Raw genomic sequence first — 25,873 nt, forward strand, 5'->3', positions numbered from 1 at the left:
TTAGCGTCTTTTCTTTTGTGAGTATGTAGGTAAAACTGTTTTAGTTTCCTGCACATAAAACCAGTTGGTAATTTGGGCGCTAATGATTTTGACCAGGCATGTATTTGTTACTTCATATGTAAAACTAACAGCCATTGGGAAATGTTTTACTTTGAAATTTTATGCTCCCTATATTTTGTCAGAAGGAGCCTTGACTGAGATTTAATAGGTATTAAATATTTTCCCTAATCCTGTAAATTAGGAGAAAGAATGATTTTAATTAATTATACAGCTTCCATGTACTTTAAGTAAGTTTTTGGGAAAGCAGAGCCTTGAAGAGTTACCTGACCAGATTCATAAATTCGCCACAAGCTTATTTTAATAAACAGCTAATGGTCATTGGAATACTATTAATTAAGATAGCTTAAATTTAAAGGAAAAGATGGGGTTTGCCAAGAGATCAGTAAATGGGGATCGAGGTGTGCTGTAAAAGCTTTCTTATATCAGTGCTTCAAGAGAGACTTGCCTTGGATGTATGATCAAAATTGCCATTCTGTATTTTAGTTCCTGTGAAAAGTTACAGATTATTTATGTAACTATAGATAAATTATTACTATGTGTACATATATAGTTATCTATATGGATATATACCATGTAGAGATACTTAGTTCCAAATTAATTGGAAACTGGTTAAGTTCTTTCTACCCTCCAAAGGAAGAAGTGTGAAACTAAGAAGAGCTGTATTAGGTGCTCAGCTACAGCAACTGTATGTATAAACTGAATGTTTGTGTATGCATACAGATGAATGTCTGCATTGCTGATTTCTTTCTTCCAGGGTGAAATACGTAATTGTTGGATTTGAGTGTACATAATTAAAATCCTGGGTTTTAAAAGTGTAAAACTGGCACTTTTCTATATAGTATAGAAAAATACTTAGGTTTTAGGACTTATCTCTAACATTTAGCTGAATCGACTCATCCTTGTGTGTGTTTTCGTGAACTGTTCAACTAAGTGCATTTAATGAAATGTTAGCTAGATGAAACACACTAAGTAGGATCCTACCTTGTTCCTTGATTCTCAAAAGAATTATTCATGTGGTTAATTCAGGACGTATCAACAATCCCACTGAGGCCATGTATTCTATTATGCCTTTGTGCTTCGTGCATCTATAACTAATGTCTGAAAGGTGTATTTCCCAGGCAGCCTCCTTGAAAGGACTCTGCAGGAAAGGCTGAGAGGAGTCTGTGCTTCCTGCACAAGGTAGAAGATGGCAGCATATTTTGGGGTCAGCAATACTAGCAATAGGAGCTGGTTTTCTGCCAAAATAATCAGTAATTCTTATATGTATCGGTGTGAATTTTGCTGCAGGGCTCCTGTTCTCCTTGGAAACTGCAAAATTAACAAGTTATCTTACGAGTAGGAAAATATTGATAGTCCAATATCCTGTGTTTTTTTGTGGGTGGCTGACTTCCTTGAATCAAGTTAATGCTATAGTTCTTATTGTGGCTATGCCAAACTCCTCTTGGATAGGGTACTGTATGAACCCCACAGAAGGTGTGCTTTGGTGGCATGGATGCTGTAGTAGCCAGAAGAACAAACTTGGACATTCTTTTCTGTTGTTGTAAAACAGATTTTATGAATGACCTTTTTTCCATATTTGGTTTCTCTCATACTTTGTTTAAGGATGAGCTCATCTAGCATTCTCTGTGTCTGTGAAACCACATTAAACCTTCTCTACCAACTGGTTGTTTTCATTAAACTCCTTTTAAGAGACCTCTATCTGTTTGAAATATAATACAGAACCCAGTGATGATTAGAGGGCAAGTTGGACAGGCATGTAAATTACAAAAAAAAACCCCAAACAAACCTCCCACCCCCAAAACCCAAACCAAACCCCAAAGCACTGACAAGAACAAAATCTTTGGAACCTTGCCCGCATACTTTGCTGTGCAATTTCTTGAAATTATGGATGTTAGATTCCCTAGGATATCAATTACAGGGACCGAGTTTTATGTTTTTATTCTCAATAGATGGAAAGAGTTGAGATCTCTTCTGCCTCAGGAAGCCTATTTTCTTCTAAATGTTCTCGATTTTTTTATTCCTCCCTTTGCTTAGCTGAAGGCTAAGACAGGCATATTAGTGGTCTGAGGGTAGCCTCAGACACTGGTGAAGAGACCTTTTGAGGTCCAATTCGGTAAATGAATTTGTGTTACTCAAGTGGGGAAAAGAGAGTAAGAAGTTCATATGCCCTTGCACTAGAACTGAAGCATCCTACCTATGCTTATAGACTTGTCCGAGGACTGAAGTCGTCAATCATGAGTGGTGAGAGGATGCTTCAGTAGGGTAAAATGGCAGCAGAAAGTGAAGTCCCAAGACTGAAAGCTACTAGAGGTGGCTGGAAAAATGAAGGAAAGGCAGAGACTGAGAATGCTGAGGGAAGAGTGAGAGAGTAGGTTGCTCTCGACAGGCCTCCTGTGAGAAAGTTTCAGAACCGAGAGTGGCTGAAAGAAGGCTGACCCACAGTATGGGGGAGAGATGTTCAGACTGAAACTGTGAAGCGATTGAAGCGAGCCTTTGTGGAGGGACAGTGAGCATTAGGGAGGCTTCTGGAGTTGTTTGAGGAAGACAGTGGAGACTGAAGGATCAGACTAGATTTTAGAGGACTTAGATGAGAAGCAAGAAATGAGAATTGAGACTGGCACTAGATGACATTGCAGAGGGTCATGCATAAGACTGACATGCATGTGCTATTTTGGAATGAATTGTAATATCAGTTTGGTCTTGAAGTTTGATCTTGACTATTTGGTCTAGTGAAGTGTTACTCTGCTGTCTTTGGTGATTTTTGGCTCGTGTTGACTTCCATTTCTTACTATTGTCCAGGAATTCTGGCCTCTTTACCTAGCCAATCCCAAACTAGTTTTGAGCACAGATCTGCCTTTTTTTTTAGCTCAAGTATCGTTTGCTCCAAGATGGCCTCATCTCTTATATACCCCAAGGCTTTCCTTAAGGGTTTTATACCTTAACTTTGTTGCCCTTGAGATTCTTCGTGGTGTTTCCAAGAGCTGGCCCGTACTGCTGCTCCTCTATCCATGAAAAAAGAGACTGCTTTCAAGATCATGGGGACTAAGTTTAGCCCTATTCCCATAGCAACACTATTAGTCCTCAAACAAATATCAAACAACAGTTAATGTTTAAAAAAGAAGGGGCGTTAATAAAGGTGTTTTAGGAGTAGTCCTACTGAATAAATGTACTTTTCTTTTGTTGTGACTTTGGCAATCTAGGTTTTTCTGGCAAGCTACTTTTTGGGTAATAGCTAAGGTACCACTGCCTTCTATATGCTTTCATGTTTTTTAAAAGGTTTTGCACTTAAGGGTGGTGCTCTGTTCTTGCATGTGGTGCCAGGCAGGGGTTCCGCACCTTTATTGCTGCTCTTTGTCTTCCCACTCAGGGGAGGTTGTAATGAATAAGGCTGAGTTCACCACATTGTACTCTACAGTGAAATTGATGGTATGAATCAAATCAGTTCTGTTCTGTTAAATAGGAGAAAATCCGGGTACACTGGGGGACTTTAGGTTGAAGAAATGACAGGAAGCTGGAAGGGGTTTTGTTTTCTGCATAAAAATATGAAGTACTCAGTTTCAAGTTGTTGAATACTCCAGACTTGCTGCTTGTAACCTCTGTTCCCTACTGCCAAAACTTAAAGTTACGTTCTAATTTCTGTGTAATAGAGTATACAGGCCTCTGAGTACCTAGGAAGGAAATTGTTCTCTTCTGTATTAAGCAGTATACAGATGTCAGGAGTCGGCTGAGATGGCTGATTACCCAACTAAGGAACTGAGGTACAGGTAACAATGCTGTCCCAGGTGGAGCCCAGAGGAGAATTTCCTTCCAAAACAGAAACAGATTGAGAACTTTAAATCAAGTTCCAAAGGATCAAGAATGTTTTCTGTTATCTTCTTTTGTGCTTTTTTTTTCTTTGCAGACAATAAAGAATGAGAGGCTAATAATGGCTGGAACCCTAGCAACCATTCTTCTTTTTACTGAATGATTGGGGGATACGATATGTTTTGTTTCCTTTGTATATATTATACCAGGGAGGCCCAGGTCTCACAAACATTTATATGTGCGCTCATCTTGGTTGTCATATAATGTTGATCCTGGTCTTGGACAAGCAGAAGAAGAAAGTAACTGGAAGTCCAGTATAGTTGTTCACCCTACATGGGTTTAGGTTGAGCAGTCAAGGTATGCTTCTTCCTATCATTTAGAAAATACAAGCAGTAGGTAGGGCATCTTCTTCTGCAAACTGTGTGCATCTGTAAGGTTCTCAAATTGCTGCATTCAAAGCTACTTTTGAAGTGCATTTGGCTCAGTAATATACTTTGCCATTGTTCACATCAGTGATCTACATTAACCAGCTTTCTTTTTTTCTTTTTTCCTTTTTTTCTTCTGTATTGTTAGAAGCAAGGAAATGCCTTGTTAGGGACTAGTGGTGTCCAAGGTGATTCTGGGAATGAGTGGTGCTTTCACGTATTAAATTGCTTCTGTGCAGACATTACCATCTGATAATTCTAATACCTTTTCAGAAGCGAAGAGGAGCAGAAAACAAATGACCTTTAGCATGAAAAGGCTGTTTGTTTGGTTGGGGTTTTTTTTGGTCCTAGTGGGTGGGAGGTCAATATCATAACTGAAAAAAAATGATAATGGTTTTCTTAACCTTTTAACTCTTTACTTTAAGGCTTGTTGGAAACCCAGTCTTTGCATGAAGCAGATGAAGACGTGGTCACTGATGTTGATTTCACCAATATGATTTCTGAAGAGGAAAAAGAAGAGTTAAAGATTGAGCTAGCCAAGGTAATAAATTTGAATTTCTGTGAGTGCTACTGTTTCTGCTTCCTTAAACTAGAAGATATTAATGTAGGATGAAGCACACGTCATAAAGGCTTGCTCTTCCTTTCTAGTAAAATGATTCTAGGCTACAATAATACGAAGCAATTAATTTCTGTAGATTTTTTTTTTAAGATTAAATATCTTCTACTTAATGATTGTAGAGAGAAAGTTAATATACCTTACCATTTTTGTCAAAATGTGTCTTTATTTATAAACCTTCCATTATAAAGAAAGAAAGCTTTTCTTCTTTGATCTATGTTATTGTTGTTATAGTGGTTGTGACACCTGATAGAAAAGATTCTTTGTGTGATGCTCAAAGGAAAAGCTGCTAATGGCTGTTACAGAAGAAACTCCTGATGATAAGCAAAGTAATTTCACCACATTTTTGTTTCCATTGGCACTGATACATTTGGAGTGGGTTATACTTTTTGGTTTCCATTTGTTGCTTGCTTAATTAAAGAACTTCAGGAAATGTCGTGACATCATGAAGAGTTTAAAAATAATACCTAATAACAAGGAGATGGGAGGAAAAAGGTGTGAATTGTATGGTCTTTTTATTACAAAGATCAAAGAGATTGTCTAGATCTGGTGTACAGTGGGAGGGTGGTTTCAGTTTTAACTATTGATGCTGAATATCACAGAAACAGAAGTGAAATGGCAAAATGGAAGATGAGGGAATGGGAAAAAATAAGAGTTATTTTAAACATGAGAGTGGAAGGTTTTTTTGCCTTAATTGAGGTAATGAATTTTTGAAACAGTAAGTTTGAAACTTGATATAATAAGAATAAAATAACAACCCATTTTAACAGTAAGAAAGCCAAAATTTGGGACTGTGAGCTTATACCCTGCAAGTGTAAACTTGCTAAGGAAAAAGCTTCCCTTTGCAATAGTTCCATAGTGCTCTGTGAATCATTTGTACCTAGTACACACAGAATGGGCACATCCAGAAGACAGATTTTTGCAGACATCAAAACCTCTCTTTCATACAACAGAAAGTTTTAAATTAAGTTATGATATTAAATACTCTAAGAAGTCACATTCTTAATGACTGTCAATTCATTTAACTTCAATGCTGATTTAAAATTTTCTAATGAAACAAAATGCAAAGGATTGTTTTTCGTTTAATGTTTTATCAAGCTTTGTGTTTCCAAGTTTCCAGTTAGTTTTTACTACTTTGCTGATCCTGCTACATCTGTAAATAAGAAGAAAGCTGAAACTTTACATATTCTGCTCATCATATAGTGATGGGATAGGAGTTGGGGTGTTCATTATTGGCTTTACATCAGGACCAGAGGCAACGGTCACACACTGAAATATAGGAGGTTCCTTTTGAACATCAGGAAACTAGTTTTTACTGTGAGTGTGACTGAGCAGGTTGCACAGATAGGCTGTGGAGTCTCCATTCTTGGAGCTATTCAAAAGCTCTCCAGGCACAGACCTGGGCAACTGGCTCTGTGGCTTTCCTTGGGCAGGGATGTTGGACTAGATGATCTCCAGAGATCCCTATCAACCTCAGCCATTCTGTGACTTTCTTTTCTGGTGAAAGGGACTTAAGATAGAAACAAGGAACTAAAAAAAAGAACTTCCTGCAAGCATCTGAGAATTATATGCCTCTCTCAAGAGAATTAATCTCAAGGGCTTCTGGGCATCTTTCCTGCTTGCTGATTCCTGTGGGAGCAGAGACTTCCAGTGGCTTGTGGTAGAAATGCTTTAATTCATGTACCAGCACACAAGTGAGAAATTGCCTTTCGAGTATTATGATCTTGGCTCACCTAGAAATTATTTTCTGAATTGCTCACAGGATTTTACTGGCACGCAGACTGAAAAACGCACAAGACAGACTCCTTCAGAAAGCAGCCTCTGTGGGAATTGGCTAATGTTTCCTTTTGAAAAGCTCATAGTCTTTACTTTCAAGCACCCTCTGCTCCACCAGTGGTAGTTTTGTTTTGTTTTCTTCCATGTCCTTATGTGTTAGTTAATACCTGTTTGAGTCTGTAGTAACACGCACCTTTCTTCTTATTGTTCTGAAAAGTTCAAATCTTCCTTAATGCTGCAATCACTTAATCATTGATATAATGGGGGACTGTTGTGAGCACCTGTTATGCATGTATTTAAACAAACAAAATGTGTTTCATCTCTATGTTGTGTACATAGCTGCTGTGGTCTTCCTCTTCCTGATTCCTCCCCAGCATTAAGGGGAACTAGACCTACTGGTTTTCCAATAGGTTTTTTTAATATCTTCTTTTCTTACTTCCCTGCTAGAAGTCTCTTTGTACTAGAAGCTTTTCAGAGCATGGACTAGCTCTGTTGTTGCATTTGTAGTCTAGCTAACACAGTAGAGCTTTGACTCTAATTGAGCCTTGGAATATCTATAGCATGGGAAGCTGTAGACAATCCAGGAGACTCATAGAGTGCATAGAAGATAATTTCTTAACCTGGCTAATAGACATCCCCACCCAAGGGAGTGCAGTACTTGACCTGATGATCACCAATACAAGTGAGCTCATCAGTGGTGTCAAGATTGGAGGCAGCCTGGGCTGCAGTGATCATGCGCTGGTGGAGTTCAAGGTCCTGAGGGATATGGGACAGGTGAGGCGCATAATCAGCACCCTAAATTTCAGGAAAGCAGACTTACAGCTCTCCAAGGAATTAGTCAGTAGGACCTCCTGGGATATGGTCCTCAGGAACAAGGGAGTAGAACAGAGCTGGCAAATATTTAAGGATGCTTTCCATAAAGCGCAAGAGCGCTCAGTCCTCAGATATAGGAAATCAGGCAGGGAAGGGAAGAGACCAGCGTGGCTGAGTCGAGACCTGCTGGTCAAACTGAAGAGCAAGAGGGAACTGCACAGGCAGTGCAGGCAGGGACAGGGAACCTGGGAAGAGTACAGGGGCACTGCCCAGTTGTGTAGGATGGGGTCAGGAAGGCCAAGGCACAGCTGGAGCTGAACTTGGCAAGGGAAGTAAAGACTAACAAGAAGGGCTTCTACAGGTTTGTGAACCCGAAAAGGAAGCTTAAAGAAAGCGTATCCCTGCTGATAGGTGAAAATGGTGACCTCTTACCAACAGATGAGGAGAACGCTAAGGTATTCAACAACTTTCTAGTCCCTGCCCATGGCAGCAGAGTTGGAATTAGATAATCTTTAAAGTCCCTTCCAACTCAAACCATTCTATGATTCTATGATTGCAAGTAAAATGAGTAACTCTAACAGGAACTTAATGTCATTTAAATTAACAGAGGTCAGTCTGACAATAATAGCAGAAAATTGTAGCCTGGAATTTTACATAAGGCCAGAAGCTTGTTAGCAGAACAGACTTTTTTTTCCCCCTTCCTCCCTCGGTGTGTGAAGCATGGTACAATGACTCTTAATTCGTGATGGGAGCTGAGGTTTTGAGCTTTTCTAGCTCACTGCTGTCTGTTGTCCTTCCATTACACTCATCAAAGAAGCAAATTACTCCTTGCTGTCTTCCACCTCCCGTACCTTCACAAAAGAACCTATCTGTTTTGATGTACAAGCCTTCTAGCTGATGTACAGGTTCTGAGTCCACCTCTATGTGTTACTGCATGTTTATTCCCACTTTGAGGAAAGATGTGAGGACCGTTTTCTGCAAACGTAAGGCTAATTTTGAGTGTCCCTGATATCTCTGGGTGCTGTTCACCTGAGTTAAACTGTATAAATCAACAGGTATGCAGCCTGTAAGTATAAAAATTGAACTATATGATTTGGTGCAGAGGTGAAGTGCCTAGGTGTTTTTGTGCTGTGTTATTCTGTTCACAGTTACAACTACTTTCTTTAAAAGGCTCCTATCATAAGGTACTCATTTTTCCTTACAAATATTTTATGCAGTTTAGTATACATGTTATAATACTCAGCAATTTTGAAAAGGAGTAACAATTAAATAACAATCACTGGTTTACTAAATACAATAACTAATCAATATTTAAGGGTGTCTTGGTGTTGCTTCACTGAGAGACAGTTTTTCTGTGTGTTTGCTGTAATTTTCTTTTTTCTGACTTAAATAGGATTGTGTGATTGGAGATAGGGAGATGTAATTTTGTGGGTTTTTTGAAGAAAGCCAATGAAATGAAGGAAAAGATTATTTTCTTGTGGATGACACTAATCTGGGTGGAAGTGTGGGTCTGATGGAGGGTAGAGAGGCTCTGCAAAGGGGTCTGAACAGGCTGGACCACTGGGCTGGCATGAGATTTAACAAGGCCAAATGCCGGGTCCTGCACCTGGGGCACAACAACCCTATGCAGTGCTCCAGACTAGGAGAAGTCTGGCTAGAAAGCTGCCTAGAGGAGAAGGACCTGGGGGTGTTGGTTGACAGCCAACTGAACATGAGCCAGCAGTGTGCCCAGGTGGCCAAGAAGGCCAACGGTACCTTGGCTTGTATCAGAAACGGCGTGACCAGCAGGTCCAGGGAGGTGATTCTCCCTCTGTACTCAGCACTGGTGAGACTGCACCTTGAATACTGTGTTCAGTTCTGGGCCCCTCACCACAAGAAGGGTGTTGAGGCTCTGGAGCGTGTCCAGAGAAGAGCAATGAAGCTGGTGAGGGGACTGAAGAACAAGTCTTACGAGGAGCGGCTGAGAGAGCTGGGGTTGTTTAGGCTGGAGAAGAGGAGGCTGAGGAAGGACCTTTTTGCTCTCTACAACTACCTGAAAGGAGGTTGTGGAGAGGAGGGAGCTGGCCTCTTCTCCCAAGTGACAGGGGCAGGACAAGAGGGAATGGCCTGAAGCTCCGCCAGGGGAGGTTCAGGCTGGACATCAGGAAAAAAGTTTTCATGGAAAGGATCATTCGGCACTGGAACAGGCTGCCCAGGGAGGTGGTTGAGTCACCTTCCCTGGAGGTGTTAAGGGACGGGTGGGTGAGGTGCTTAGAGGTATGGTTTAGGGAGTGTTAGGAATGGTTGGACTCGATGAACCAGTGGGTCCTTTCCAACCTAGTGATTCTATGATTCTATGATTCTTCCTTGCAAAGTGAACTTCTTTCAACACCTTGTAGTTGCTCTTCCTATCAGTGATATAACTGGTCCTTCCTTATAACATTTTTCCCGTTACACGTTTTCCAGCATTTCTTACAGGAAGTAGCTGTGCAGAGTGTTGATGTTCAGTTCTAGCACAGGCAGGCAGATGCATGCTGCAGTCTGGCTGCCACCGTGGTACCTGTGGTAGTGAAGTGCGTGGGCCTGCTCTGCGAATCTACAGTATTTCCAAACCATGGCTCCACAACGTGGGAGGTTTTGTGGCCATGCTCTTTCAAACTCTTTTCCTCTATTATTTTCAACTCCGTGTCTCCTGGCTGGGTTTGGCAGCATGACCAGGAGGTGCTGTGCTGTGCACTGGTGAGTGACACAGCTGTGCGGGGCTGAGTTGTCATGCAACCCAAGGCAGACATACCGACTCGCAGGGGCCAGGGGGAGTTCCTTGGGACAGCACTAGCTCCAGCACCTCCCTGTCTGGGAACTGTGGCCTCAGTTTCTCTGCTGGTTCTGCTGTCATGTCCAGCTCCTTTTCAAGTTGTTGTCAGCCTGTTATCGCACTGCTGGTGTTGGTTGTGTGATTCCTATTTTATTTCTTTATTTCTTTAAACAATACCTGACAAAGCTTCTCCCTCAGGTAGTTCTCACTCACAAATAGCCACGCCTGCCTTCTCTTCAGTAGTGATTTGTACCGGTGGTATATATCAGTGACCTCGATGGCCAGGCTGCATGTGCCGCTTTAATTGATCACTGCCTTCCTCTCTGCTCCATCTCCAGCCACTTATTCCTGTCCCCTGTGCTATATCTACCCAGGTACTTGCACATCTCTCTGCACTGGATCTAGGAACAGATTGGTTTAAAAATAGCCCTTGTTTTTTCTGTAATAGCTGTTACCTGGTTCAGCAACCCCTGGTGAGGAGGGCTGTGTGAGCTAGGCCAGCACACTACACGTTTGGATGATAGGCAAAAAGAAAGCTTAATCTAATTTAGCAGTATACATTTGGCTATGCTGGCTTGTATTTTCTGTTGGGGCTCCTTAATATTTTAATTGTTTACTGCTTTGATCTTTAAAACAAGCATAATAAATACTCAGTTTACTGTTCAGCTCACCGATCAACCCATTCATCAGTATTATTCCAACCAACAGCTGAATCTTTCCACCTCCACATTTTACATAGTACTATGTGTATCTCAGAATATAGATAATACCAACCAACATATTTTTTAATTAATAGCATTTTATCCAAAATGCTTCACTTTACAGAATAAGTGCTTTCTGGTTTCTTTTTTTATGAGCTGTTTTGTGAATGCCTGCTGGAAAAAATGAGAAAGGTTATATGTTGGAGTACTACTAGGGTTGTTTATTTCAGGCTTACCATCATCTTAAAAGGATGTACAACCCTGTTAAACATACAATTCGCTCTTAAATAATCAGAAAAGGCAAACCAAGGAAAAATACTTTTTTGCGTTTCTGTACTGGACTTCACTGCCCTTCTGTATTACTAGTCAGTCCTAGATCTTGGAGAGATCCATCTTTAATTGTGGATTTTTCTCCTGGGCTCTCACCTTTGTGTGATTTACGTGTTACTCATGTTAGCTAATCATGGGAATTGTAATATTTTAGGTGGTCTTTGTTTTTACATATCCTGCAGTGAGAAGGAAACTTTGTCCCTGTATGGTGCACCTATATTCTTCTGACTCTGTTGCACTTAGAAAGAAGGAAAATGTGAGGACCGGAAGCTTGTATTTCTGTTGACTTAAGCCTTAGTTTCATAATGGAGTTTGCATTTATAAGAGTGGACTTCTCAAAAATGCCTGAACAGGTGGTGTCCGACTTCCATGAGAGCTGGGTGTGTAACCTACTTAAATGCTTTTCAGGGTCCTACTATTAGTCCCTAATCCTTTCTACCTACTTCAGTCTTCAATCACTGATATCTGAGCATTTGAGGAAAGCTTTGTAGCTGCCATAGTTTTAAAATGATGGCATTTGAAAAGGATTTTGTCAATTCAAAAATGATCTCTTAAAGAATTTTTTTTTAATACAGTAAAAATTGTTTTTCATACTTTTGCCATTGAGCACATAGGTAATGCTAGTTTAGGGCTTTATAGCTTTAGGCGTCTATTCAATGGAACAGATGGAAAGTGATTCCTGAATGTTTGCATGTCCAGGTACCTAATGATCAGCTTAATGCTAGCTCATATGGAAGGCTTTAATATTTAAGCACATGTAAGCGTACTGGTATTGCTTTAAGTTCTTTTGCAGCATTATTCAGGCAGACTTGTGCACTCGGGTTTGCTGAGGGTGGGAAACAACCAAAAGGAGCTCTGAACTGCTGCCCAAGGAATGCTGACATTTGTGATTTCTTCTTTCTTTAAGCATTTAACCAGTTATCCTTCAGAAGATAAACTCATGCTGCCTCTTGACAGTTTGCATTTGCAGGTTAGGGATATAATGAAGCATAAAGGACATCGGGAGGAATAAAGCAATTTTGTTATGTATTCTACCAGCATCACAGGCATTGGTGAATACTGGTGTCTGCTTCACTGAGGTCATGATTTTGCTTTGTGTTTATAGTCTTGCTGCTTAATTCCTGAGCTGTTTGAATACTTTAGATGCCAGGTAGTGATGAAAGAGAACCTGACAGCTGGAGGATTCAAGGGTAAGACTTCTCAAAGAACAATGAGCTTGCAGCCAGTTTTACAGGGAAGCAGAATGCATGAGTGTGTAAAATAAAAATAATGCTATTATTGACATCCTATATATAGGCCTGGAGGTCAGCAACTGATTCAGCTTGTGCTTGCCTCATTCCCTGCAGCCCATGGAGTTAATTCACAGTGAGACTGTGGTTCCAGGGAACTTAACATATGGTAATACATTACCATATGTTATTCTAATAAACATATGGAGAAAGGAACACAATTGGTAAAGGGGTTTCTAAACCTGAAGTGAAAGGCAGCTGCTCTAGTGTTGCTTGCTTTTGTTAGTCACTTGCCTTCAGTATCTCTAAGTGCTGCCTCTATAATTGGCTTGGGAGGCCTTTGGATGAAGAATGCAAACCCGGGCAACAAGAGTGCTGCCCAAGGGGGAGCATCCTGAGCCAGTGGCAGGCTGATTCAGCAGTCCCTTCTCTCCATCAAGTGTTTAGGTCCTTGCCTTGCTAAAACACTGGCTTGTTTTAAATGTTTCAAATAATGCCTACTACAGGGAGAATTATATCACTCTGTTTAGGCTGAATGGTGTCTTTATAACTTGAATTCTCACAGTTTGGTTAATGACTACGAGCTCTGAAAAGACTAATCTGCTGTGTCTTCTGAATGCTTCTATGCTTTGGGCAGGATCTGTTTGCTCATGGTAACAGTCCACCTGCTATGTATTGTTAACTGTTTTGAAATATATAGGGCCTGAAATATATAGACAAAACTCATGTGACAAGGACATAACTGTTTATGATACTCTCAAGTCATATGTTATCACGTGATTTTTCTTAACCTGCTCCTAAGAATTTGCATCTATTTTTTTCATGAGTAGAAGACTAAAAAGCTGCAAATATGAAGTTAAAAAGTCTGCACATTCAGAGATTTGTGCCTGACTTATCCAATCTTCTCTTGTTCTGTCCATTTCCATTTTACTAGCAAATGAATCACTGATGGTTGAGGGTCTTAATACCCTAAGGCTGATCTTGGTCAAGTTGATTGATAGGCACTTTCTTACTAGAGAATTCTCTCTCTTATTTGATGCATGTCTATGATGGTGCACATGGGTGAGACAGTTTGAGTCATTAATTTAATGTAGCGTCAGCTCTACTCAGGACATGTCTTTTTGATCTCCACAAGCACTTGAATCTCTCTGTCTCTCTAGTCACCTATGAAAAATGCAAGTTTGTGAGATTCATTTAAGCTCTTAACATCATATGCATTTATTGTTCTGTGGGAACAGGCTAACACCTTTCTCCTTTCTCCTTACTCTTTGTTTCTCTCAGCTAGAGGATGAAATTTCAACTTTGCGGCAAGTGCTAGCAGCCAAAGAAAAGCACCTGGTTGAAATTAAACAAAAGCTTGGCGTAAGTCTGATGAATGAACTGAAGCAGAACTTTAGCAAAAGCTGGCATGATATGCAGACAACTTCTGCGTGAGTACAGACCTTGCACAAATTTGTCCTTATGTGTTGTGTAGCGTGTTGGGGGTATTGCCTTGATGATCGCTGCTATGAAATTTACGAGTTTAAATACTTGCCAGGAGGAGTAGAGGGCAGGGCAAAACATGAAGCTTTTTGGGGCAAGAAACTTGGAAAAACCCCTCCCACAGCAGTATCAAGCTTTGCTACTGTGTTGCACCTCACTTTTGCAGAAATCACAGCAACTAAAATTGTTATGGTCCTGACAAGGTTGTCTTTTCTTACAGAGACCTTACTGGGGAGAAAGAACGTTTTTTAACTTCAGTGTATTACGGTTTTCAACTCCAAAGACAGACAGCGTAAAAACAAAAAAACATAACCTAAAAAAATTGCCAAAACTTTAGCAACTATATAGAAAAATAGTACCATCATCTAAATTATAAAGAATACTGGCAGGATCAGTTGATGTTTGATTCTGTTTAATTCTTGCTTTTGGTTGTCCCGAAGAAGCAAAAAAAAATGTTGGAGTAACTCTACCGTCTTTGAGGTTATCATAAGTCTGATGTATGTTGAGCTTTTTGTTTTCCAGCAGTGTGTTCCTAGGCAAGTCTCCGAAGCCTCTTACAGCCTTGGTTTACCACTAGTAACACAAAATGTGTAACTAGTTCACAAGAGTTCAGTGAAACCTTGTGCATTACATAAGCAGCTTTGTGTTCCCAAGGTGAAAATTAATGCATAAATATGAAGAAGTTACTCCACTGCTGCTGTTGAAATGGATTAAACTTAAATGTTATTTTTTGGGGTATATTTTGAGTCACACCAATTCCACTGTAGAAGTCTGTAGCTTTCCGGAAGGTGCCTCTTTTGGGCTACAGCTTGCTGCCAAGAAATACTGGTACAAGCCTTTTCTCTCTCATATGGAGGGAGTTAAAGTACACATAGAGACATAGTGATACAACCTATCCTGAATCTGCCACAAAAAAATATTCATACCTAGGGTAGGTAGTGTTACTTGGAAGCTTCAAACACTTCTTTGCTCTGTATCTCTGATGGAGCATCACTGAGAGAGATAGTGAATAAAAATATGATTTTTAAAGCTGTAGGAAGTCCATGATAATTACTGAAGGTCTGGTCTCAGCTTCATACTGAGCTTTGTACTTACACCTATGAACATACTATGTTCTTCTGAAACTTTTAGTACTGAATTAATAGCAACAATGGTAGAAAGAACCACCCACCTTTCATCAAGTGCTGTCTGTAAAGTTATTTGATTTTTTTCTTTTCAAATGACAACTGAATTTGGTGCTTAAGGAGAAGCAAGAGTGAGCTGCTGCACATCAGAGCTGAGCTAGGAGTTGACAGCAAGGCATACAAGGCAGTGGCGTCACCCAGGAAGGAGCAGTCCCACAGTACCGGAATAAAGAGAGCTGAGCAGGTCCAGCGATAGTAAAAGTGGTCAAGCCAAGAGTTTAGATCCCCAGGTGAGTCTAGTGATGAGCCAGGTCCAAGGTCAAGCCAGGAAGTCACATCTGTGAGTCAGGATCAGTGAGGTACTTGGCCAGATACCAGCACACCAGTAACATAACAAGGGCTCGCTTAAATGCAGTCTAAGCTTTAGTGTAGCTGCCAAGTGAAGGGGAGATGAGCCTAACAAGGCTTCTCCCAACTCTTTCTTGCATGGCACTGTCACCGCAGTCTTGCCTGATATCAGCACAGTTGTGCAGTGTCAGAGCTGGCCTTGAGTCCAGGCAGCTCCCAGCATGGGAGCGTGGGGGGGGAAGAGTGCAGTGCCTCTTGGTGCCCTCAAGGCCCTGACAGAGACTTGGGAAAAAAATGTAAAAATGTACATTTCTACATTAAAAAAATATTTGTTTTATTTTAATAAGAAGTCAAATTAAGGCATAAACTCCATAGCAGTAAATGTAGTTTTTATGTCTCCTATCTCTAATTTTTGGAAAGTTTCTCAGCTAGGTCCTATTTCTCATGACATGTCATTAACAGAGGCACCTGTTTTGGCTCGGTGAGGATGTCTGGCATGTGCTAGGAGAGGACAGTCTAGAAACACTGAGCTTTGGAAGAGAAGAGGAGCATAAGGCAGGTGAACTAGAGTTACTGAGAGACATTAACAACATTTTGAAACAAAAACTTTCATTTTTACTTGAAATTTGGTAGCAAATTCTAAGACAGCTTTTAATTTTCCCTTCACAATGTTGATAATTCCTGCAAAGATAGAGAGACTTAGGAGACTTTATCAGAGTGGTTGCTGCTATTTTTTATTTAAGATGAGTTTCAAAGCAACAAGCCATCAGGTGATGAGCATCCACAAGTAGTTATGTGGAACTGAGCAGCAGGATGCCAGTTGTGCCCTTGAAAATCCTGATGTCTGTGGTCCAACTGCTCTATAATCCTGACTGGCACTCATGCCAGCAGACTGATGGTAATTGGGCATTCTTCAGAAGGGACGTGTTAAGTAATAGGGGTGATTCATTGTTGCCGCACCAGAATAGCAATGGGATAGCATTACTCACCAAGATTCTCTGATTTATTAAGATGAAAAGTCTGTTTTAAAAAATAAAAGTTCAAAATATTTACATGCCTGTACTTCATACTTCTAAAATCCACAATTAGTCATTTTAAATTTTAAAAATACCTGGTTTTAGGGAGGCAAATTTTGCTTTCACTCTCACTGGATTTTGTAGCTGCTGTGCTCTTCTGGAAGTTAAAACCATTTTTCTTTAATGTGAAACTTTTCAAAGTCACAGAGAACAATTAAGCACCAAATTTTTCTCATCTTATCATTAATAATCTTTATAAGCCCTCCATTTAAGGTTGCATTTTTAGGGTTAAAGTGGATTTAGAGGCAGAGGGGTGGACTTCTCTCAGAAACAGTTCTGTAAAGTGTGCCTGAACAACTAGTTAAGACTCATGTCCTACCTCATAGGGTCGATGCCAGTTGGAATGACTAAATTTAAACTTGATATTCTGGCCTAGCTTGGGAGTTAGCTCAAGTGTGCTTCACATGTATGTGTCAGAAATTGTTGTTAAAGGATTGCTGTGATTAAAAAAGAAAATAAAAAGTCATAGTTTTCATACTGAGGAAAGCTAGAGCTGGAGGTCAGTATGCTGATGTCCTCCTTAAACTGAAGATTATGTCAAGCTGAACATAAAGTTCTGTACAAAATCTTGTTCCCTTGTTAATTCATGCTTTAAGGGATGCAAAAGCAGTTCTGGTTAACTACCTCTGGTGAAACATTACATTTGCAACAGTAATATATAGCCTTTTTTTGTATGAAATCAGCTTTGTTTTATCAGCTTTGTTTTTCTCTGAAGAAAACCTGTGATGTTGTTTGTTTTTTTTCAGCCTGGCATGAAATACACCTGGAATTCTTTTGCTTGTTATAATGACCAGAATCGTAAACCATTTTTCATGTTCCTTGTTCTTTTCCTCTGTTAATCTTTAATGCACTGATTTTTAGTATAATCTGTGTGGTAGGAAAAGTAGAGGGTTCTACTCTAGAGAATATTGATAACTAGAGAGCAAACGATTGCCTCAAGTTTAATTTGCTTTCATGGTGGTAAGGCATTCAACTGGAATAACTTCTCCCCCACACCTTTTTAAAGATCAGGTTTCCAGTGAATAGAGGTGGGTGGATATTCAGATAGCTTCTAGAAATGCAGGGCTTTCATTTATACTTTAAACATAGGTAATTCATTCTTATTTAGATGCTAGAAGCAGAGTAATGTTGGCGGATTTCAAGGTTATTTATTTTAGCTTAAGAAATCATTAAAAATGGCTTTATGGGGATATTTACAAAGACTATAATTGAGATTTTTTTAATTAACATTTTGCTACAAAGGAAAGGTTTTATGTAACTTGAATGCAGTATGTTTACTTAGTTAAAGCTGTTTGATTGGTGCTTCAATAAAATTCCCACAGCTCTGTAGCCTTCCATGCTTCAGGTTTTCACTGCATCATGCGTTAAGGTAAGAAGATAGCGTCTCTAAAGATTGAGCTAGTTTTGTACAGAATCATAGAATAGTTGAAGTTGATGCAATGTCAGGTTGCTGTCTAGTCCAACTCCCCCTTTCAGAGCAGGGGCGGTTAAAGCAGGGTGCTCAGGACTATGTCCAGTCAAGTTTTGAATAACTCCAAGGATGGAGACTCTACGACCTCTTTGGGCCACCTGTTCCAGTGTTCAATTACCCTTACTGTGAAAAACCTTTTTCTTTTGTTTAAATATTTCTTGCATTCAGTTTGTGCCCATTGCCACTTGTACTTTCACTAGATACCACTGAGAAGAGTTTGCCTGTATTTTACCTACTCTTTTTCATCAAGTTGTTCATACATTGACATGCTCCCATGAGCCTTCTCTTCTCTAGGCTGACCAGTCACAGCTTTCTCAGCGTTTCCTCCCATAGGAGATGCTCCAGTCCCTTAGACGTCTTTATGGCCCTTCACTGGACTTGCTTCAGTATGTCAGCACTGCAGGAGAAGGGTCACTTCCCTCAGCCTGTGATCACTCTTCCTAATGCAGCCCAGGCTACTGTTAGCCACCTTTGCTGTGAGAGCACCTTGCTGACTTGTGTTTAGCTTGTTATCTTCCAGGACCCCAGATCTTCTTCTGCAAGGCTGCTTTCCAGCTGGTTGATACTCAGCCTCTACTGGTGTATGCAGTTATTAATCCCAAACTGCATGACTCTGCATTTCCCTGCTGAGCGTCTTGAGACTCCTGTTGCCCCATTTTTTTCTGACAGTCAAGGTCCCAAGTTATAATATTGTTCAATGCTGTTACATAATTGCATTACATTATATATGGAAAAGGTTACAAGGGTCAACGAAGCATGAAGCGCTAAGGACATAGATCCACAAGATACTTTGGCTTTTGCTAAGCATACACACTATAATCATGCTCAGCTTTGTCTGTCCCCTAGCTTTTAATTTGGTGCTCTTCTGTGTTTCTTGGGGAAAAAAACAGTAAGGCATTACAGTGGTGTCCTCCAGAGAGATATTTTGGTACAACTGAGTTTCTAAGGAGCTGTTGTATCTGTAAAATTACGCACTAATAACCTCACTCCAACTTAATAGTTTCCATAAGCTCCCTTGTCATTCTTTCTTGAAATGTTCACAGTTGTTAGAAGACATAAGCCTTCTCTGTTTTAAATGGATAACCTTTCGACCCATGGATGGAATAGTAATATAACTACAGAGATAGCTTCTAGGGGGTGAAAATGGTTGGTTTTGCTACTAACCTCCCCCCCCCAAAAAAAAATATTCTAGATGTTCAGACCACTGTAATCAGCAGTTGTGCCACAGGAAATCCATTATAAGAATAGCTGAAAAATCCATTATTTCCTTGAGGGCTATAGGAGTGAAGTGTCTCAAAGCCATATACTTGGTGATTCCTGCCAGGGAATTGGGAAGCTTTTGATGTGATGGAAGATGGACCAATGCAAGACTGCCATCTAAGATAGGAATCTCACAAAGCTATGTTTTCAAAATTTCTTTTCATCTTTTGTCCTCACAAACAAAAACTGTCACCTGTTGTAGAGAGGGAAAATCTTATCAATTAGAGGCCAGAAACAAGAGAACTGTAAGTGCTAGCAGTGAACAGCATGTCTCTTAGTGTCTGAGGCCTTCTTTGGTGGCTGTGTTTTGAAGCCTTTTTAGGAAGGTTTCAAAATTTCTCTGCTCTTATGTGTAACACTTACCTGAGATTTGGGACAAAAACGTTCAACATGGGCTTGGCCTTTCCCTCCAGAAACAGAATAAAGATCTCTCTGTTGACTACTGATTGAAAACTATGTGAGCAAGCTTAGTGCTGCTGTTAGGGAACTTGAGGATGGTTGTATGGGTTTCCACAGAGAGCGGGAACTTAACATTTTGTACTTCAAATTTCTGCCAGTTGATGAAAAATTAGAAAGTAATAGTTGCACTGCATGTTCTTTAGACTTATAATCCATGGGACCTGCAGTCTTCATTAGTAAGTAACTTTAAATGTATAGTAATGTGTTCCAGGGGTTCAGAATTTTCTCAGGAGGCAAATACAATTTATGGACTTTTAGGAATTCAGTGTACTATGTTCCCACACACATACTCGTTAGGAGTGGTAGTAAAAGAAGCGTGGGTGTTTCTGTTCATTGCAATGTGTAATCACCTTTTGACATTTTCATATTTAAATTTGCCAGTAAATGTAGCTGTTGTGTAAGTAAAGAAATTGCATGTTGGCTTTAGCAAGAACATTACCTGTGGGTGAGCCTGTGCTATGTGGATGTAAAGCGGGCCTCTCACTTCCCACTAACTTTGTGTCAGGTCAGGCAATATCCATGCCTTCAAAGATAATTTTTTCCTGCTTTTCCACATATATCTCTGGTATTGGATTTGGACAGGTGGAGTAGTAAGGTTGGAGAAAGGCCTTGAAGAAGTTGACTTAGTCTGTTTCAATTGTATATCCACTTGTTACACTGGAACCTTCAGCTAATGAAAATTCCCCAGCCAGGTAAGGTTATCGACTCCAGATAGAATCATAGAATAGAATAATTAGGGTTGGAAGGGACCTTAAAGATCATCTCATTCTAACCCCCCCTGCCATGGGCAGGGACATCCCACTAAATCAGGCTGCCCAAGGCTCCATCCAACCTGGCCTTGAACGCCTCCAGGGATGGGGCATCCACAACCTCCCTGGGCAATCTCTGCCGGTGCCTCACCACTCTCATAGTGAAGAAGTACTTCCTAATGTCTAGTCTAAATCTAGACAGATTATATGTTATCTAGATCAGATAATGAATATAGTGTTAGTTTTTCAGTGAAAAACCCATGGTAATTATAATTGGACAGCAGAAAATACATACACGTTTTTTATAGTTATCCGTATGTGTATCTGTCTAAACTGTAAGAAAGGGAGAGGGGGCCAGTGTACACTGGAATCTCTGAAATGACCCTGATTAAAAATGTCAAGGAAAGGATCAGTGGAATGGTCACAGAGGAAAGAGAAGGAAAGGAAAGGGAGAAATTGGAAGGAAAAGGAAAAAACAGGAAAAAGAAGAAAAGAGAAAGAAGGCAAAGGAAATGAAAAAGGAGGAAGGAAAGGAAAATAAAGGGAAGGTAAAAGGAAAGAAGAAAGAGGGCAGGAAGAGGAGAAAGAGGGGGAAGAGAGGCTGGAATATGTTTAACCTGCGTTGTTTTGCTGATCTAGCGTACAGTACAATACAGAGCCCACAGACAGTGCTTTTGGCATAGTTTAAGGTGTGATGAAGTGTGAAGTTTCAGCTTGGAATGTTATCTGTGCAGAAGCCAGCATATTGTGGCTTTTCTACCTAGAGATTAACTGTACCACAACTGTTTGGTTTTCCCCTGTTCTATGCTGCATTGCAGAAATAATGCCTTTCACACAATTGTGTCTCAAATTTTTCCCAAGTTTTTGAAGGTTACAGTGCAGGACAGGATAGAATATTTGTCACTTTTTCTGGCACCTTTCCTGTCCTGGGACTCTCTCCAGCCTATGAAACAGTCATCTTCCATGTGCTGTACACAGATTTCTGGCTGCAGGCAGGTCCCCTGCGACCTGCAGAGGTTCAGTTCCCTCAGCTCTACCTTTTCTTTCTCCGTGGGAGAGGAACTACCTGGAGCGTACTTCCTTTGACTGATTTAGTACTCACCCAAATGCCAGCATAGTTTCATTTAGTTCTTAATGTACCTGGCAAAGGAAAAGATGTCTGAAAAAGTACATCTGTTGTTGTTTGGTCTTGAAATTGAAATGAGTTTAAGATAAGCGCTAAAAAATAAACCAAGCGCACAATGCTTTACAGTTAATTTGTGGGCCAAATGGCAGCATGAATGCTCTTAGAGAATGTTTTCTGTATGTATTATCTGCTGTTCATATATTCTTTTATTTCATTTGCACATTAGCATAATTTAGTTAATGCAGAGCCCTGTTTTTTATAGTAAATAATTAGAAAAATATGTTTTTAGCTGAGAGTTTCTCAGAGACACAGATGCTTTACACTGATTCCAGAAATGTCCTACTTAAGATGACTGGTGGTTTGAAAACTAAAAAGAAGGAAGCTCCATAGGGCATGGCTTGTGCTGCCAGGCTCTGCTCTGCTGTATGGTTTTGTTGTTAATTGTTTGCATTTTGTTGAATCTTATGTAAGCTTTGTCACAGAAGAGCGTTTCTCAAGTGGATTAATTTTTCCAGCAAGCATTGATGGAGAGGCACAATGCTGAATGAAGATGTACTCATTAGCAGATGTACTAATTTTAAAGAAGCTGAATTTAAAATCTTTCTGATTTACTGTAGTAGGTCAAATGTGCAGCTTGCATGTAAAATATGAATATTTTATTTCTAGGCTACTTCTGCACCTGTGAAGAAAGGTTAGATTTAACTTCGCCACATGAAGGGCAATTCTGTACTGAGTTGAGATCAAAGAGCATGCAGGATGATTATCCTGTCTTATCCTGCAGATGTTGGTTGTTTAAAAGTCTAGTTCTCTGACCTCTGTCTGTGTCTGCTGCCTGGCTATACTCACTTGGAAGCATTATTTCCTTCACATGTTGTGTTTTATGGAACAGCATCTTCTTTCATTTGCTGTAAAAATCAGCTAGTGGAACTTGGTTGTTATGTCATAGGACAACCAGAATGCAGTATATGAAATTGTCAGGTGAAAATGCAGTCAAAACATGCTGCACATCTACTTTGCCTAACTACTGTGTTACAGTACTGGAAATATGAGTTGTCTTTAAAGCTTCTTTCATGCATCTTGGGCATATTATCAGGATATAAATGCGATATTGGCATATTTTATGATAACCTCAATCAGTTTTATAAACAATTGTTTTTGTTAAAGAAATACCATATTTTGGAAACCAAATTATAATTGGAATTTGATGGATAAAATTCTTAGGCTAATGTAATAGGAAAAGGTAATGTTCAAAATAATACAAGTGAGTTTGATTTACAAGTTTACTATTGTGACAATTCACATACCATATTTGTTTAATCCTTCTTGTCTATGATATACATTATAAATATTTACTGATAAGTGCTTAGAGAAAAGCATGCAATGTAATCCTTGTTAGCTACCTTTAGCAATTTTGTGCTGTGGAGTTGTTTAGATGCCACAAAAAACAGAGAAGGCATTCCTACTCTAATTGCATGAATCAAGTAGCCTGTTTCTGCTTTTACTACTGCTCCTGGGCATCTGGCATAATGCATTTAAACTCACGGAAGGTTGCAGTGACTCTCTATTAGTGTAAGAAAGGCGTAGAGCCTAATGACGTGCTTGTGTGAAAATGCACACCGCGGCCTGGATGGAAGGTGGTACTTCTTGAATGTCTGTCCTAAATTCTGAGTTTGTTTCTGCTGGAACATTTCTGCCTTAAAGTCCAAGGTCACTGACCTTATTGGTGCTGATGGCTGACTGCTGAGGTGCTGTCACCTGTCCTGATGAGCTGGGTGGTTACTACTTGCTTAACAATGGCCAGCAATGGCTGATCAGAGCGTACAGATGGTGTGGATGACTTACTATGCTGGAGCAGTGGATGGTATTGGAGGATTTTAGCCATACGTACAGCACTTTTTCCAATGAATAAATGCTGGAGTATCCAACTTTATTTCTATTCTTAAAGTTTTCTGAATATTATGTAGGCTACTCAGAACATTAAAACAAAACTGCAAACTGCGTGTGTTACATGAGGATGTCAAAGGTCATTTTTGCTCAAGTTGGTGCCGAAAAAAGACCAGTTGTGTAACCTCCTTAGCTGGATTTGCACTGTTATGTAATGTCAAAAGCATTAGGAGCATAAATCCAGTTCCATGTCTTCCTTGCTAGTGGAAATACTGGGATGTTGGGTTTATGGGATTTACAGAGAAAACACAATATTAGTTGGAATGCCAAAATCAGTGTCATTTCAGCCAATTCCTGGAAGGTGTGTTCTGGCCATTGTAATGTTCAGAAATATGTAGGAGACTTCAATGTTTCTCAATTAAATTTGAGTCTGTCTGCTATATGGGGCATATGGGACTATTCGCTTAACAGTTTTACACATTGTGAAGAACCTGCAGCAGGAAAGTAAGACATGGAGATGTTTTTTGTCATAAAGCTAAGTACACCCAGGAATTAAATTAACTTCAAGGTGTCTTTTTAAAAAAATCAGTTCAGGAGGATATCTGCTAAGTATTTTACTATGTACAGTCAAGCTGTACATAATTAGGTTCTGCTGCCAAGGACCTTTTAGACCTGAAAGTTAGGTGTTTGCTTTCATTTTGTCATCAGCAAAATTCCACTTGTGATGAATGGTTTAGGAAGCTTCTCTGTTAGGGAAGTGTCTAAAGGCTTGTATGCCACAGGCATTAAAATATTTGATTTTTTTTTTCATAGGCAACAGTAGTCAAAAAGCTACATGCTCATAGTTTGACTGAATCAACTTTAATGTTTATTTTAGGGTCTCGTCCCACTCTAGTTTCTATGAGACTGTGTCCACTGACAAGCAGAGAATGACGGAGCTAGTAAACTAGTTAAGGTAGAGAATGAGGCTGTAGTGAAATAAGAGCATTACAGCCTTGCTATGTCCAGGGACAGACTGGCTGAGGAAAAAGAAGACATGGTGAAAATGATCTTTTCAGTCTTCTCTTGTATTCTACTAGAATAAATAAAATAGGTATAACCAGGGCTCCTTCCTTTCTGATTATAATTTGTGTTCCTTCTGTCACTGTTGCAATGTTTTAGTCCTTGTTGTCATTCAGCATTGTGCATATAATTGATTCAGCTTACCTAACTCTAGGTTTCTAGAGATTTCATACCCCGGACATAAGTTGCTTCTTGTAGGCTGCCTTGCTGGTCAGTGGAAATGGACACAAGCACCTTCATAGAAGGAGTAATTTCACTTGGCAGTTTTAGAACTTTTTAGGTTGGTAATCTGTAAGATAGTCTGTGGCTTAGGAACATGAACTCAAAATATTTATGTTGGGGAAAATTAATTGTTGATAAACTATTGTCTGAAAGAATACAGCATTATGTGGCATCTGCCTTCTAACCTGTAGTTTGTATAATACAGTCCTCAGGAGAGGACTTACAGCAAAAGGTAGTGCTAGGGCTAAAAGGATCTGTTATAAAATGTAATGTACCATATTGCAAATGTTAATCTTCTCTTATTTCCCCTCCTCCCTCCACAAAGGTTTATTGCATTTATATACCTAAAAGTAAGAAGAAAATACTTAGGCAGTGGAGGTTTTTTTATTAATCTCCAGTGTATTTTGGTACACATTTACAATCTTACAGATTTTGTTCAAAGGAGAATAAGGACCAGTATGATTCTATTTCTGAATTTTTTATGATCATTTCTTCAGTTGCCTGCCAACGCACACCACAGGATACAAGACTGATTATAATGTACTTTCATTTTGTTACTAGGTCAGTGCTTCTATTTCTGAGCTTGTCTGCGTCACTGGGAGTATCAGATAATTTACTCAGAAGGAAGCCTCTGACACGCTCAGAGTTAGTTTACTCAGCAAAAAAAAAGCATCTGTGCAGAAAAGCTTATTGATTCCTCTGAGAATACAATTTAACTGTACTGAAGGAACTATGTGGGTCAGAGCATATAGTCTGGATCCATAAGTTAAGATGAGTCTGTGTTCGAATGTGTATGCTATATGTAAAATGAATGACTTCTAAAAGGATTCAGTCCTATTAAGAATATGCAGTCACTGTCTAGATTTTTCCACCTTTCTTTCTTTGTCTCTCCCCAAAACCTTCTTCTTTTAAAGACATTTTTAAAAAGTAAAATTGAAGCATCTGGAAACAGATTTGGTCAATTTTGTCTATTTTGTCTAATTTGAAATATCAACAAGTTTATCTGTTAAATATACCTAATACGTATATGCTTAGAAGAGCAGAGTTTTAAATGTCCTGATT

At 39.7% G+C, this 25,873-nt stretch overlaps 1 protein-coding gene across 3 annotated transcripts in view; it reads left to right on the top strand.

Moving 5' to 3' along the window:
- Positions 1–25,873, top strand: part of TPD52L1 (TPD52 like 1) — a 56,620-nt gene that overhangs the window by 14,395 nt on the left and 16,352 nt on the right. For all 3 annotated transcript variants that reach the window (XM_054063647.1, XM_054063648.1, XM_009557250.2), the window contains 2 exons: positions 4,715–4,830; positions 13,830–13,978. In XM_054063647.1, the coding sequence (XP_053919622.1) occupies positions 4,715–4,830; positions 13,830–13,978 (265 nt within the window). Of the gene's footprint in view, positions 1–4,714; positions 4,831–13,829; positions 13,979–25,873 lie in introns of those variants that run through there.

Source organism: Cuculus canorus, chromosome 3, assembly GCF_017976375.1.
Source record: "Cuculus canorus isolate bCucCan1 chromosome 3, bCucCan1.pri, whole genome shotgun sequence".
NCBI lineage: Eukaryota > Metazoa > Chordata > Aves > Cuculiformes > Cuculidae > Cuculus > Cuculus canorus.